General features: G+C 48.6%; 3 protein-coding genes across 3 annotated transcripts; 1 reads left to right on the top strand and 2 right to left on the bottom strand.

Annotated features, from left to right (window-relative positions):
* LOC8056984 (respiratory burst oxidase homolog protein B) lies at positions 1,398 to 8,280 on the top strand. The gene is made up of 8 exons (XM_002450839.2): positions 1,398 to 2,481; positions 2,589 to 2,745; positions 2,829 to 2,877; positions 2,971 to 4,121; positions 4,387 to 4,489; positions 4,597 to 4,679; positions 5,958 to 6,475; positions 7,499 to 8,280. The coding sequence occupies exons 1-8, from the start codon at positions 1,413 to 1,415 to the stop codon at positions 7,606 to 7,608; spliced, it is 3,240 nt and encodes a 1,079-aa protein (XP_002450884.2). The 5' UTR covers positions 1,398 to 1,412; the 3' UTR covers positions 7,609 to 8,280.
* On the bottom strand, positions 8,411 to 10,687 carry LOC8056983 (germin-like protein 11-1). The gene has a single exon (XM_021461687.1). The coding sequence runs from the start codon at positions 10,450 to 10,452 to the stop codon at positions 9,781 to 9,783; it is 672 nt and encodes a 223-aa protein (XP_021317362.1). The 5' UTR covers positions 10,453 to 10,687; the 3' UTR covers positions 8,411 to 9,780.
* LOC8064827 lies at positions 10,854 to 15,388 on the bottom strand. Its single transcript, XM_002449578.2, has 2 exons — positions 14,826 to 15,388; positions 10,854 to 11,767 (listed from the first exon to the last, which is right to left on the bottom strand). Exons 1-2 carry the CDS (start codon positions 15,140 to 15,142, stop codon positions 11,272 to 11,274), a joined length of 813 nt encoding a protein of 270 aa, XP_002449623.1. The 5' UTR covers positions 15,143 to 15,388; the 3' UTR covers positions 10,854 to 11,271.

The following is a 15,857-nucleotide window of genomic DNA, read 5'->3' as shown; positions in this document are numbered from 1 at the left end:
TTCATTATATCTCGCAAAGTATTTTTTTTCAAGTGTCAGTAATATATAGCACATATGTCCCCTCTTAGGACTTTTGAACTCACTCCAGGACATATATAGGCTGTTTTTTTTATGGTGACAGGAGGGATTGCCCCCTACTGAAGATATATTAAAACAAAAGGTGTGCGAAACAAACAAGTTCAGGAGACAAAAAGACGAAACGAAGAAAATCAAAGAGGTTACATAAGGTTGTCTAGCCATTGATATATTACATGATGAAATCTGGACTTGCTCGTACACAGCTAGAGTAAATTCGGACTTCAATTTGTACAAGCAACGATCAAGCGTCGGCTGTGTATCCATGAAGAAGGGAACGTTTAATTGTCTCTTGAAGTCAGAAAGAACCGGGGCCAAATGTAGGGGAACTTGCAAACCGATCAAGTTCCAGCAAGAGATGGAGAAATAAGCACTGGCTCATCCCCTGAACTGGCACACAAGACACAAGAGTATGCAGGCAGAACCATACTTCTACGACGTAGAAGCTCTCGCTTATAAAGGCGATCTTTTAGCAGCCACCAGAAAGAATACCTTGATGTTTTTATTTTGACAACATGCTTGCCATATAACCATTTGAAAGCTGGCCGGCAAGATCTCACTATGGCCAATATTAGATGCTTGTAGGCCTTTGTAGGAGTATAAACGTTGCCCCCAAATATGGATCCATTCGTTGATTGCTCATATGTATAAAGCTATGCTAAACAGTATACTACGTAACTTATTATAATAAAATAGTTTTGCAAGAAGTTATAAAAAGGGGAGAAGCTTGTTTGTTTGTTTCTTCTTTACTATAGAAGAAGAATAATAAATAAAGCTACTGAAATATGAATTCTCTGGGTTTTTAGGTGAAGAAAGTCATATACCAAAGAGAGGAGGATCTTATGTATAATAACGTCAGTGTGGTTAAGCCGTCATCAGCTGTCAATGTTACACGGTATGAACGAGAATCTAAAGCCCCCCCCCCCCCCCCCCCCTTTTTTTTTTTGCGAAAAGCGTCCCCGAATCCTCCTCCCATTTTCTTTTCCTGGCCAAAAGGAAAACCTTTTTTTTCTTTTTCTTTTTCCGATAGTGAGCCATCGGAGCCAGGACAAACGCACGCAGCAGAGCAGGGGCGGGGCGGGGGGGCAGCGCAGCGGTGAGCAGCAGCCAGCCGGCACGCGCTCTCCGCGTACGCGGACACGTACGTTACTACTCAGTCTAGTACAGTAGTACATACATACGCACCCGCGCGCCGCATACGACACCCCGCGTGCGTACAACGACGAACGCTGACGAAACCAAAGCCCCGCCGGCCGGCGAGGCGAGCGGGCCCCAGCGAAACGAGGCCCGAACCGGCGAATGGGCACGAGGGGGCGCCAAGACGAGGAAGCAGCCGCATGCAGCAGCAGCAGCAGTGTTCTCCGCGTCAGCCGCCCCTTGACCCCGCAATTTTCCTCCCACACACCAAACAGCACTCCACAACAACCCCCGCCCCGTCCCGCCCGGTCCCGTCCCCACCACACTGCTCGGCGGCGGGCGGCGTCGGCGACGAACGACGACGACTAGTAAAAAACGTACGCGCGTCCCGAGCCGGGCCGTCCTCCCGATACGGCTATAAAACCTCCCCGCCCTTCCTCGCCCAACGCAGCACCGTCCATCCCTCGCCTCCCGTTCCCGTCTCCTCCCTCCCTCCGTCGCTCGCCTCCGACTACAGAAACCCGCCACCCCCACCGTACCAGCCGCTAGCGTTTCGTTTCTTCGCGAGTCTTGTCAAGCAGCTGACGACGGAAAAAGAAGAGCGGCCGGCCGGCCGATCGAAAATCGCCATGCATAACCCGAGGCCGGGCGGCGGTGACATCGTCGAGATGTCGTCGTCGTCGTCCGCCGCCGCGCCGCACGAGGCGGGAGCCAGGGACAGGGAGCGCGTGATCCCACACAGCGGCCCGCTGAGCAAGAAGACCGGGGCGAGGAAGAGCGCGCGGTTCGCCGAGTCCGTGTCCGCGCCTCTCACCGCGCCGCCGCCGCCGCGCGCGTCGTCCGCCAACAACAACGACGACGACGACGACTACGTGGAGATCACCCTCGACGTGCGCGACGACTCGGTGGCGGTGCACAGCGTCAAGCCCGCCCACGGCGGCGGCGGCGGCGGAGACGACTCGGACGTGACGCTGCTGGCGCGCACGCTGGAGAACCGGCGGGCGTCCGGCCACTCGGTGATCCGGAACGCCTCGTCGCGGATCAAGCAGGTGTCGCAGGAGCTCCGCCGCATCGCCTCCATCAACCGCCGCGGCGGCGGCGGCGGGGCGAGGCTGGACCGGTCCAAGTCCGCGGCCGCGCACGCGCTCAAGGGGCTCAAGTTCATCAGCAAGGCCGAGGGCGCCGCCGGATGGGAGGCCGTCGAGAAGCGCTTCGACAAGCTCGCCGAGAACGGGCTCCTCCACCGCTCCAAGTTCGGCCAGTGCATCGGTACTGAGAAATGAATCCTTCTGCTTCGTTGCTTCTTCTTTCGTGCGTTTTGGCGTGTTAATTCGTCGTGTTGTACTAACCACACACATGGATCAACAACGCAACAGGGATGAAGGAGCCGGAGTTCGCCGGCGAGCTGTTCGACGCGCTGTCTCGGCGCCGCAACATCTCCGGCGACAGCATCAGCAAGGCCGAGCTGCTCGAGTTCTGGGACCAAATCTCCGACACCAGCTTCGACGGCCGCCTGCAGACCTTCTTCGACATGTACGTTCAGTTGCTTGTAATTACTACAACACACTAGTAATTACGGACCGTCAAACGCTCATCTCCCTTAATTACACTTGCAGGGTCGACAAGGACGCGGACGGCAGGATCACCGAGGAGGAGGTCAAAGAGGTAACTTGGTCAACAGCCTTTCCAAGTGTCTTGTTGAACCAAACCAAACCAAACCAAACCAAATCAAACGAAACCAACAAATGGTTGCTGCAGATCATCACGCTGAGCGCGTCAGCGAACAAGCTGTCGAAGATCACAGATCAAGCGGAGGAGTACGCTCGTCTAATCATGGAGGAGCTAGACCCTGCCAACCTGGGCTACATCGAGCTCTACAACCTGGAGATGCTGCTCCTCCAAGCTCCGTCCCAATCCGTGCGGATCGGCACCACCAACAGCCGGAACCTGAGCCAGATGCTGTCGCAGAGCCTCCGCCCGACGCCGGAGCCGAACCCGCTCCGGCGCTGGTACCGCCGCGTGCACTACTTCCTGGAGGACAACTGGCGGCGCGTGTGGGTGCTCCTCCTGTGGCTCTCCATCTGCGCCGCGCTCTTCGCCTGGAAGTTCACCCAGTACCGCCGCCGCTACGTCTTCCACGTGATGGGCTACTGCGTCTGCGTCGCGAAGGGCGGCGCCGAGACGCTCAAGTTCAACATGGCGCTCATCCTCCTGCCCGTCTGCCGGAACACCATCACCTGGCTCCGCAACCGGACCACCGCCGTGGCGCGCGTCGTCCCCTTCGACGACAGCCTCAACTTCCACAAGGTGGTCGCCGTCGGGATCACCGTGGGCGCCGCGCTCCACATCGTCTCCCACCTGACGTGCGACTTCCCGCGGCTCCTCCACGCCACCGACGAGGCGTACGCGCCGCTGGGGCAGTACTTCGGGACGCGGCGGCCGCCGGACTACTGGTGGTTCGTGAAGGGCACGGAGGGGTGGACGGGGCTGGTGATGCTGGTGCTCATGGCGGTGGCGTTCACGCTGGCGACGCCGTGGTTCAGGAGAGGGAGGGTGGCGCTGCCGGGCCCCGTGCTCAGGCGGCTCACCGGGTTCAACGCGTTCTGGTACTCGCACCACTGCTTCGTGGCGGTGTACGCGCTGCTCGTCGTGCACGGGCAGTACCTGTACCTGACGCACAAGTGGTACAAGAAGTCGACGTGGATGTACCTGGCCGTGCCCGTGGCGCTGTACGCGTGCGAGAGGCTGACGAGGGCGCTCAGGTCCAGTGTCCGCCCCGTGAAGATACTCAAGGTGGCGGTTTACCCTGGGAACGTCCTGTCGCTGCATTTCTCCAAGCCGCAGGGGTTTCGGTACAGGAGTGGACAGTACATCTTCGTCAACTGCGCCGCCGTCTCGCCGTTCCAGTGGTAAGTAGTAAAGCTTTGGGTTTCTTGGAGTTTTTAAGTTTGGAAGGAGTCAGAAGTGGTAGTTTTGAAGGTTTTTTTTGTTGTTGTTGAGATTCATGGTTTGATTATTAGGCTGCTGATGCTAGCTTTGTTTAATTAGTTTTTATGTATGCTAGTAGTCCGTCGTTAGTTTAGTTGATGGAAGAAGGGAAGCAAAGCACAGATGCTTCTTCGTCTGTCGGTTAATGACTTTTTTTTTTTGCGTGTGTCGTTGGTTGCGTTGCAGGCACCCGTTCTCCATCACGTCGGCACCACAGGACGACTACGTGAGCGTGCACATCAGGACGCTGGGTGACTGGACACGCGAGCTCAAGAACGTCTTCTCGAGGGTACGTGTATATATATATATATATATATATATATATATATATATATATACGTGTGGTGGATTGCTGCTGCTCTGAAGCTAAACTTGTTGAGTGCTTGCGTGCTGCAGGTGTGCCGGCCGCCGACGGAGGGCAAGAGCGGGCTGCTCCGCGCCGAGTACGACCGCGACGGCAGCGCCATGGCCAACCCCAGGTTTGTGACAAAACCACCAATATTATCCAGTTTCCTCGCGTCTCCACGACAAAAACGTTGAGTGGGAGGGAGCAGAAGATGTTGACGAGTCGTCTCGTGTGGAGCCGGGGGTGTTGGGGTTGGACCGGACCAGGTCTCGCACTCTCGCTGGGTGTGGTGGTAGGTGGGCAGTGGCCGCGTCGTCGTCACTGGCCGTTCGTCCGTGTGCCACTGTGCTGCTCGCAGATGGAGCTGGTGCTCTCCAGCTGTAGGACGGGTTCACACATGTCAACAAGGTCCAGGACCCGCATGGGCTGGGTTGGTTGGTTCGCATTGGCTGGCTCCAGTCCAGTCGGTGGCGCCACCTTCTCTGACCTCTTTATCCCCTTCCCTTCCGTTCCGAGAACCTTTTACCCGGTCAGCAGGACGTACAAAAAGGCCATGGCATTTGGCATGGCATGGCATGAGATCATCCCTTGCATCACCGGTCTCGACCGTATGGTTTTCTACGGTGCCACACAGCAGCAACACAACACACATAATAGCCTTGTATACGTTTCACATTGCCAAAGTGCCAACATAAGCTTCTTTCGGTGTGGACATTTGGGGGTTATTAGCAGGTGTGTTGACCTTGACCCCCTGCGCGCGGGCAGGATCTCCGTCACCGAACAGTAGTGGTAGACTGATGGTAGCGGTAGGTGGTGGCTACCTGCCTTGGTTCAGTTCGGCCGGTGGGCATGATGAGCTAGCCGGTGGCCGGCCGGTGATATTCCCGGCGGTGGAAGATGAGTTCTGTTGGTCCTGCTGGTTTGTCCATGGGCCATATGACCATGTCTGAGGGGGAAAGACGGCCAGTGGTTGGGGATAAGGTGAACAATTGGTCTAGCAACGCCTGCCCATTTAATTTGCATGCCCAACATATTCCACTCCGAATATTCTTTCTTTTTTTTCATTGATATAAAAAAAAAATTCTTTGGGACAAAGGACATTCTCTGCACGCGTCGTCCCATTTTCTGCCTGTGAAACACGGAGAGCGAGCAGCAATGCTGTGTGGCTTGTGAGTGTGGGTTACGTACGGTTCTCCTATTTGATAATCAAACACGGTTGACTTCGCCGCCTCTCCGACAAAACTGATTTTTGACTCTCTAATATAGTACTGTATACTCCAACTGCTCCTTGGATGAATTTTGAGTTTTTTTTTAACTACAATGTATGCCAACTGCTCCTTGCATTGGATCTTTTGTGCATTTGGTTGACCGTTTGGATTAATCAAAACTATCATCATTCCTCTGAATGCAGCTTCCCCAAGGTGCTGATCGACGGCCCCTACGGCGCGCCGGCGCAGGACTACAAGCAGTACGACATCGTGCTTCTCGTCGGGCTGGGCATCGGCGCCACGCCCATGATCTCCATCATCAAGGACATCATCAACAACATGAAGCAGCCGGACGGCGACCTGGAAGCCGGCGCCGGCGCCGACACGTCGGCGTCCTCCATGGCGTCGTCGTTCCGCACGCGGCGCGCCTACTTCTACTGGGTGACCCGGGAGCAGGGCTCCTTCGAGTGGTTCCGCGGCGTCATGGACGAGGTGGCCGAGACGGACAAGAAGGGCGTCATCGAGCTCCACAACTACTGCACCAGCGTGTACGAGGAAGGCGACGCCCGGTCGGCGCTCATCGCCATGCTCCAGTCGCTCAACCACGCCAAGCACGGCGTCGACGTCGTGTCCGGGACACGCGTCAAGACGCACTTCGCCAGGCCCAACTGGCGCAACGTCTACAAGCGCATCGCCCTCAACCACCAGAACCAGCGCGTCGGTAAGTTTTTTGTTAGTTGCATTCAGACGCCATTTTCCTACGTACTCTACTACTTTTTTTTTAACCCTGTTTATTTCATCCATCAACACATGCATTTAGCTACTTAATTATTACTACTGCCGACGTCGAATGTGTAGAAAGGTTAATCCAATGTGTGCACATGGTGGTCTATGCCGCCACGCTTCTCTCTCACTGGATCGATGGATCGCGGTGAAAGAAGCACTCTACCAAACTTGATGCATGGTAGAGTGGATAGGTGTGATGATCGTGGAGTAGTGCAATTGTGGCTGGCTGGCCTAACTTTGGCCGCAGGACCTAGCGAGCTGACAGGGACAGTCATTATGCATGACCACCAGCACCGGGGCTTTGTGGTGTGCTTGCTATGCGTGTTCAATTTGAACTTTAGCCATGGTTGAGACTTTGAGAGTGAAATAGGACCGATCACTGTTGCTTGCTGATAGGCACAACCAATAAGTCGGCGATGAGATGATTGATGATTATATAAACAAGAGTTCGCATTGCATTGGCAACTGCGATTAGATGATTATTTATTGGATTTGTTAAAAGCCGAGTAAGTCTCCTTTTTAAAAAAAATGTGATTAGATTATAGATTAGGGGCTAATTAACCAATCATTGTTACATGCTGACAATTATTGGAAGCAAAAATAAAAGTATTAAATGGTGAGCATATAGTCACTTGGAAAGAGATGAATTATGAAGCATGGGCATCTCTATAAAGTTCAATACTAAAAAGTTGGGTCAGATATATAGGCACCAGATTTCTTTGACATATAGTATTTCTAAGAGGTGCTGCATGCTCATCACTTGCCTAACTGAGTCAAATCAAGCATGCTTATTAGCAGCTCCACCGTTACCTGAAAAAGGGGTAAAAGGATAATTAAAACAACAACACGGCCAATCATCATCTTAGTTAATTACTTCATCATACAGTAATGCATTACTTCCTCATACTTCAATTTCTGAATCAGCACTGACATCTTTGATCGATCTTTGATGTTGCAGGAGTGTTCTATTGTGGTGCTCCGGTGCTGACAAAGGAGCTGCGCGAGCTCGCGCAGGATTTCTCGCGGAAAACCAACACCAAGTTCGAGTTCCACAAGGAGAACTTCTAATTTACATGTAGCCTCGATCGACCCAAAAGTTTTCGCATGACAAAGAGTTCGGTACATACCGCAGTCAGATGATGTAGTAGCGTATATACGGATGGATGTAGAGGGGACGGAAGTAGACACCAAAGTAGGTATTGCTTGATTGTGACAGACCAGTTGGGTCAAAAACCCCAACAGTTTTTTGTTCATTTGCTCTAGTAGAAGAATTAATAATCCAAATGCCATTGTACAGATCTTGTCTCTCTCACTTAGATTAGGCAGTTTGATCAGCCAGCATGATACAGAGTTTGATGGCCTAATCAATCAGATCAAAAGGTTCAAAATATCTGATCTGGCAAAGGTCATGAAAGTTGAGCCACTCCAATGGAATGCAGGAAAGAAAGTGCACACATTTTGTGGTTGCCATCAGCTGAGGCGCTCCAGGCCACATTATGTCCGATCCCATGTTGGAGCACCATCTCTGGTGGGCAACAACCTATGAGTAGTAGTGCTAACATGTTAGGGTTCTAGAGGGTGATGACCATGATTGCATAGCCCTGGCCCACATAATTAGTATTAGTATGTGCCTTCTAGTGCTTAGTCCAAAGCAAGAGCACTACACATAGAAAAAAAAATGCTTGTGCAATGGTGTAAGTATTACACATTCTTGAATAGCGAAATGAGTCTTTCCCACCATGTAGCCATGTGGTTCCAGTTTCTCTTTTCACAGTTTTTTTTCCCTATCTGAACCTGTTCCCGTTCTGACAGCATGACCCCTTCAGGAACCAATTTCTCTAAAGCTTCTCCTTTGTCTGATGATGCTTGGCATATAACTAGATGTTCCTCGTGCGACTTTTAAGGACCCATGAGCTAGTTTAACAAGACTAAAATTATTTGTTCAATACCAAGCTTGGACACATTTTGACTAGGGGTCTACATCTTAATCTGTGCGAACAAGTCTAGAACATCGCATAGAAAGAATTTAGATGTGTCATGTAGCCATCTCAACCTGAAACCAAGTTATGCAGTTTTTTTTGTTAATAAAGTTATGCAGGTTGACTGTGCAGGATGTACTTCGGTGATCAATTGTTTCTTGTTATCACTTCCATGAATTGTTTCTTGATCAAATCATCACGAAGATTATTTAATGATCCCAGTGCTATCATCAAGTTTGTTAAATGCTAAAAAAAACTTATAGTCAATATTCCTAAACGGTTTCCTTGTAAGAATAAGAAAAGCCATTTTGATGAATCATCGCCATCAATGAGGAAAAAAGTCGCTGAAGAAGAATTGACGTTTCGAAATCTCTCAAAATTCGCAACATGATGGAAAATCTAATCTCTAAAAAAACGATGGAGCAACCGAGTCTGCTAAACCCAAAAGCAAGCGCATGGCTCCACAAGTTCTTCTACTATGGGGTCATTATCCACAGCACACTTGTAGTTGTACTGCAATAGACCAACAGAAAGGAACATCTGACAATAACACTTAAGGATTCAAATCAAAATGGATCACCTAACAAGTTATCCGGTTAGACTCCCGGCGGCAATTTCGCGGAGTGTGGATCCATCATTAACAATATCAGTTACAAGAGCACCTTGCAAAAGCAGCGCGTGAATATGACAGGATTGGCCTGGTGCTAGAGGTGTCTACCTTAATCAGGTGCAGGAGCTTTCAGTGTGAAAGAGAAGGCGCGGAAAAGAGAGAGATTCCACCTTCAAAGAAAGAGATCTCACCTTCAAGGAGTTGGAGCCTGGAGATAATGCTAAACAACAAATGGTGTAGAGATCCACTGAGTAAAGCAAAGGACAAAGGAAGGTTATGCTGTCCTTGGAATACTCAAACTTGGTGATGCTGAAGCTACAGTTGCGTGACGCGACTAGGGAATCATCACTGACATAAGATTGCAAAGAGAAATAGGATTGTGCAAGCAAAAAAAAAGGTGAGAGAGAGAGAGAGAGAGCAGAATTGCAAAGGACTGCAACAAAGGGAGAGCAGGGATTGCAATAACATAAATAATCCTGGAAAGAGAGATAAGGGATGATTGTGAATTTGTGATTACTCCTACAAGTAGTTCAGACTACAAACTTAGCTACATCAGTTACAGAAGTTAATCAGATACACCACAATCATACATTATTCATTACTAGGCATTTAGACGGTGATCTTGAATTGCAACCACTATGTTGTTCCTAATCAGAGCGCCCATGGGAAATCAGCAGTAATGTTATCACTCACTCCCATCTCTCCAAACTTAAACATTCTGGCCATTAGCCCCTCAACTACATCTGAATCTGTTGCAAACATTGCATGGACAATGCCAACCACGCCAGGGTTCTGACTGTTCAGCACCGAAAACGTTGTCGCATGGCTAAAACCATAGTTCATGATGTAGTGAACCAAGCCACGGGGGAAGACGAACACCTCCCCCTCGCCAAGGCTCTTCTGGAACAGCCTGCCCTTGGTATCCAAGAAGCCGACCACCACACTGCCACCATGGACGAACATCATCTCCGACGCCCTCGGGTGAGAATGGGGGAGCACTACCCCATTGGGGGCGATGTCGGTGCGCGCCATCGACAGGCCCAGGGTGTTCAGGCCTGGGAACTCGGTAGCAGTGACCACGTTCACCGATGACCGGACTATGTTGTCCAGGTCTCCGGCATGGTTCAGCAGCAGTGTCTTGAAGTCAGAGGCCAGGATGGTGCTGGGATGCTTGCAGAGGAAACCATTCATGAACAGCTTCCGCTCACCCTGGGGAGCCATGGGGCATACATCCTGCAGAGGAGGATTATCTGATAGGCCTTTTGGAACATTGAAGACTACTAGAAGAAGAATGTAGGAACACAAGTGAGTGAAGATCTTCATCTCTTGAAGTTTTTTTTTTTGATACGAGAATGGAGGAGCAGAACATGGGTTAAGTAATGAGATGGGAAAGGAGTGCAACCAAAGTTTGTAGATACTGTATAAGATTCTTGGAGTTCACTGCATTATTTGCTTTGGATTGTGGGCAAAGAGTACATACAACTGCGTATTGATGATGTCACGAGCTGTACCACCACAGAAAAGCAAACACTATTTTGAATTCAATTGTTATCCCAAAAAAAAAACATAATCTGGTTGGATCTCATGGTGCACATATCGAATTTGATATAATTTGGCAGGAAAATCAATATCGATTCCCAGGACACAATATAACTCAGGACGAGAGAAATCTAAACCACCAGATCACTACGGGTGTACAACATGTGAGCTTCTGTCACATTTAATTTATGATATTATCAGCCAGAAGACAAGCACAATGACAAACAAGGTAAAGTGAGCACCTGTTAAATGCCCCAAAAAAAACTGATGGCATGTAACAGACAAGATAGCTTACAGTAGTGATAAACCAATGTGGAAATCCAAATATTTGACTAGCATCAACTGTATCTGCTTGGTATTCGGTATCACAATGTAGTACATAGTGAGTAAAGGGGGATACTTGATCTAGTGCAATATAGAAGGCCTTTCACAACACCTAGTCATTAGGCTCTACTGCCGGACTGAAGCCCCCTGTGTACAGTTTGCTCCACAGTTTGGCTGTGTGTTTGCTTGCCTTTTTTTTGGCCCACTCTGTATATATAACTCCTCTTTATCCCCTTAATGAATGGCAGAGTTCCTGCTGTTACTTTTTTAAAAAAAGAGTCACCTTCTCTTCCTAGTTTTCCCAGAGCTAGTATTTTTGGATGCTGCCGAAGCCAGCTTAGCATCGCCATTGGAATTTCCATTAGTAGGTGAACTTTTCATCTCTTCAGGAATAGCAAGGGCAGAGGAATACTGCTTAATCCTCCATGAGATGAGAACACTGGACACAATGCCTATCGCTGGAAACAGGTATGAGTATACATGGGACTTATTTGATCCTGTGGTCGAGGCCACTGCTGCACCGGCAAGGCTTACAATGGACACATTCTGTAGTATCATTGGTAAGCAGCCGATAACTGTGGGGAGGAGAAAATCTCTGAAAAATCCAACATCCGTGGCGGATAGAGCGTAGTTGATGATGTAGGAAGGCAAAGGAGAGAACCTAGCAAGTAATACAAATTTCCAGCCATCCCGCTCAACCCCTTTAACAACAACATGGAAGTACTTGTTCCTCTGTAGCCATTCCATTGCTGAAGTGAAGTATCTGAAAATTGCCCTGGGGAAATTCATAATAATATTTATTAGCAAAGAATGTTAGACAGAATAAACAGACCAACAATTACCATTCTATGAATACAAGCAAAACAGGAAGAGAGAAACATTCTGAGTAATAATAACATAAAACCTTTTCGATAGAAATATCAGTACAGGGTAATTTTCATGGGCTAAATTAAATACTATATTACTGTGGCTGTTGCCATTCATCCATGACTAAGTTTGGTGTAAGTAATGATATCTTCTGAATTGAACATTTTACAGTTGTCCCAGGACCACATAGGCATCTAAAATGTGGTGACTGGTTTAAGTTGTCTGGATGTGTACAACTCTATAGCCTGTCTCAATATATGAGCAACACCCAAATAAATGTTTTACATCCTCAAGAAGATGGTTTCTGACGACCATGTCAGCCGGCTTTGTATGGCAAAATAGCCTTCAGTTGAGATGAACAGGTGAACAAAGGCAGAATCTAGCATACATGATTCCCATATCATCACCTAAGGTATTGTATCTTGTATCTAAGCTTAAAAGGTTTACGGCATTTGTTGGCATACAGCCAACTTCATATATAAATTTGTTTTACATGAATTTATGCATGAAATTTGTTTTACATGACTTTATGCATGAAACTTGTTTTACATGACTTTATGCATGAATTTCATAGTTCCTACATCAAGATTAATGATCTATTGCACTTTGTACTGCAATATTACCAATGAAATGGGTCAACCTGTTTTCTCGAAAACAGGAAAACTAATCCAGGACCAAGGACGTACAGCTGAAGAGATTGCATCACATTGTACAAGTGCCAAACATGAAATCTAACATGACTTCCACACTGCACTGTTATTGCAGACTTGCATCAATCCATTACCAAGAGTCTTAGTATGAGAATCACTGCATAAGTAACTTGGACAGTTATTATTTATCTAAAATCATCTCTTGCTACATTTATACAAACATTAGGCTTCTAATAGTTCACATGTGGTACCTAAAAACAAATATATTGTTTACTATGCTACATAACTTAGCTAATGACCTAATGTGCCATGTATCTAGTATACATAAATAGGAGAACCCACTAGCAGATTTCTCTGCGATTTCATGAAGCCACGCCATCTATAGGACCCACAGGTCACTAACTTCAAAGTCACGAAGTGTAGCCGAAGCGTCCCTCCCATCCACCTCATAACTCATGCAGCTCTTCGTTGTGCAACTGAACAATTGTTCTGGTCTGATGGTCTCCCACATCTACTCCACTCCCTCACTCACTATAAACCTGAATCAATCCAGCATGACTGAAAGGGAGAACTCATGAAGGGGGGCCACACAGGATCGGAGGCAATGAGCGCCTGGGCTGCCCTGCTCGCTACAGCCCACAGGATCCCAAGGTTGCCATAGCGCCACCGTGATCTCCATATCCTTGTACCTCTCTGCAGCACCAATCTCTAATGGCCGTGGATGCCACTGCCACACCAGCATCGTTGCATCTAAGCGGAGAGAGAATCGCAAGGTACCCTCACGGCGCACCACACGGTGCCTCGTGTCCAATCTGCACCGCACTCCTCCCATGCTGTCTAAGTTCTCACGCTGCTCGTCTGCGCCACAAGGAAAGAGAACGGGATTCTGTCACAGGATGAATGAGAGCGTCAGTGAATAGGCCGCATGCTGTCGATGGCCGGCTTGGCACCAAGGCAATCCAATCGTTCCTCTCCTTTTCTCTCTTCCTAATCAAACAAACAATGTATTATCTAACCATTCAAGGTTTGTTCAGTGCTTACCATGCAGTCATGTGCCACTTGCTATTTGAGAAATTCCAGAAGGATTTTAATAGCTTCAACATGAGTAGTCGGACGTTTTTCTCTTTTTGTCATATAGATCTTGCACACTTTGATTGATATGCGTTTTGTTAGTCTTGTCAGAGCTATTTAAGGTGGATCATTGTCTTCCATTAAGATTTCGATCTAAAATCATGAACTTAGTTAAGAAATATTGCACAATGGGGGCATTTTTCTCTACATGAAGAGAAGTGTGATGCTCACTCTAATAGTTGTTGAAAGTGACCAATTCTCCCTCCATGAACATGTAGAATGCTATAAGATTCCCGCAGCAACGCGTGGGGCATTATCTAGTATGTATCAAATGCATGAACACTATGTAGAACACATCTAAAGATTTCAAGACTGTAAAGGAAAGTTAAGTAGTTAGTGGCCAATAATTTATACACTGCCTTACTAAGGTATGAGGTATGATGGAAAATTGGAAATAAGTGAAGTCTGGTAATAGTCCAACATCAGAATTCATTAATAAACATTAGTGCTCAACCACATTAAAAGTGTGACAACATCACATTCTTTTGCAGTTTTTCCAGTTCTAACCAAAGCTATTGCCCTCAGTCATAACATCCATTCTATTCTCGTGCTCTTTGGAGTCAAGTTCGACGTACTGGTGTGAACTAGTCAGTATTGCTGGTGAAAGAATGAACCGTTGCTCCTAATATCAAGGACTAGCCTGTCACATTGCATTAGGTCATAGTTATGTAACCCAAATACAGCACAACTGAACAATTATACATGGCCAAGAACTAATTTCTACACTCCACACTCAACTAGAAACTGCAAAAAGCAAACAAGTAATGCAAGAAGGTAGCACCTAGATCTCACTAACTCCCTTGAAGTCCTATCTACACGATCCAAGAGCTGCACAACTAAACAGTAATACAGGACAAAATACTACAAAATTCCAAATTCCATGGGCACCAGGAAGACAAAAAACAAAAAAAACTGCAAACCAACACAAAAGGTTGTGACTTTTATTTGTTTTATTAGAACATCCTAAATCTGTTTTTTTGCTACTACTCTTGCCCTGTCGCCCCCCCCCCCCCCCCATCCCCCCCAGAAGCTGGGCGAAATTTTTTTTTCTCAAGATCTTGATCAAGGCAAGCTAGAGCGTTCCCAGATCTCGACTCCTATGCGCAGCCAAAAGTAGCAGCAAGAAAGAAGCAGACCCCGGAGACAAGAAACAGGGAAGAGGAAGGAGGGGCGCGTGGTCTCGACCTGCCGATCCAGAAGGAGAGCGAGGCCCCGAGGACCTTGGCGGAGAAGACGCACGCGACGCCTGGCAGGAATCCGAAGATGAGCGCGGCGCCGCCCTCGAAGAAGATGGCGTAGGGCGGGCAGAGCGCGAGCGTGAGCGCGTGCGCGGCAACGTAGGCCGGCGCCGCCCAGGGCCCCAGTGCGCCCCGGGCCTCGCGGAACGCCGCCACCGCGGAGGCGCCGTCCCACCCGTACCTCCGCCCAGCGCCCACCGCCAGCGCCACGGCCGCGAACGCCGCCGCGCCGCGCGCCCAGCCCCTGCTCCGCCGCGCCGCCATCGGTCGCGTCGCGGACCCCGACCCCGCACCCGAGTACTACGTTGGCTGGCTAGCTGCGGACTGCGGTCGTACGCGGCGAACGAGACCGAGAGCACAACGGCGACGGCGTGCGGCGGCGGAGAAGGCAATTAAAGCTGGGCACGGCGGTCGACGTGGCGAGGGGGAGGGGGATGTGGGCGGTTAGATCGGGATCCTGCGGTGGGAACCGATGCCACGCTGTCCGGAGGAGAGAGGACTGCATTTCTCTGGCTGTTTGGTCGGGGCCACAATGCCAGTGAGCAGAGCACATGTTGTATGTTTCGGGTTATAGTTAGGTAGAACCCAATCTTCGGATTTAGGCCTTATTTAGTTCTAAAAAAATTACAAAAAAATTTAGAATCTCGTCACGCCGAATCTTGCGGCACATACAAAGAGTATTAAATATAGATAAAAATAATAACTAATTATAGTTTGTCTGTAATTTATAAAACAAATCTTTTGAGCTTCGTAATTGGACAATATTTGTCAAATACAAACGAAAGTGCTATAATGTTTATTTTTTTTAAAAAAATAGAACTAAACGAGAACTTAGCATGTGTTTGGTTCATGAACCATGCTAACCGGGAAAGCTATCCAAATTATCGAGATCATGTATATATGAAGTTAAATTTAAAGTATCAGACAAAATCAATGCCATAGTGGCAATATGATGTCAGCTAGAAATGACTATGGGTAT

Source organism: Sorghum bicolor, chromosome 5, assembly GCF_000003195.3.
Source record: "Sorghum bicolor cultivar BTx623 chromosome 5, Sorghum_bicolor_NCBIv3, whole genome shotgun sequence".
NCBI classification, from domain to species: Eukaryota; Viridiplantae; Streptophyta; class Magnoliopsida; order Poales; family Poaceae; genus Sorghum; species Sorghum bicolor.
This window is presented reverse-complemented; position numbering and strand designations above follow the sequence as displayed.

What these genes read in the sequence shown, in the direction of transcription:
- LOC8056984 (XM_002450839.2), top strand. Translation starts at nt 1,413, where the DNA reads ATGCAGCAGCAGCAGCAGTGTTCTCCGCGTCAGCCGCCCCTTGACCCC. An exon ending in CAAGTTCGGCCAGTGCATCG is followed by an intron (nt 2,482 to 2,588) that starts GTACTGAGAAAT and finishes ACAACGCAACAG; the next exon opens with GGATGAAGGAGCCGGAGTTC. An exon ending in AGCGCCATGGCCAACCCCAG is followed by an intron (nt 4,680 to 5,957) that starts GTTTGTGACAAA and finishes CTCTGAATGCAG; the next exon opens with CTTCCCCAAGGTGCTGATCG.
- LOC8056983 (XM_021461687.1), bottom strand. Translation starts at nt 10,452, where the DNA reads ATGAAGATCTTCACTCACTTGTGTTCCTACATTCTTCTTCTAGTAGTC.
- LOC8064827 (XM_002449578.2), bottom strand. Translation starts at nt 15,142, where the DNA reads ATGGCGGCGCGGCGGAGCAGGGGCTGGGCGCGCGGCGCGGCGGCGTTC. An exon ending in CTCTCCTTCTGGATCGGCAG is followed by an intron (nt 11,768 to 14,825) that starts GTCGAGACCACG and finishes GAATTTCCCCAG; the next exon opens with GGCAATTTTCAGATACTTCA.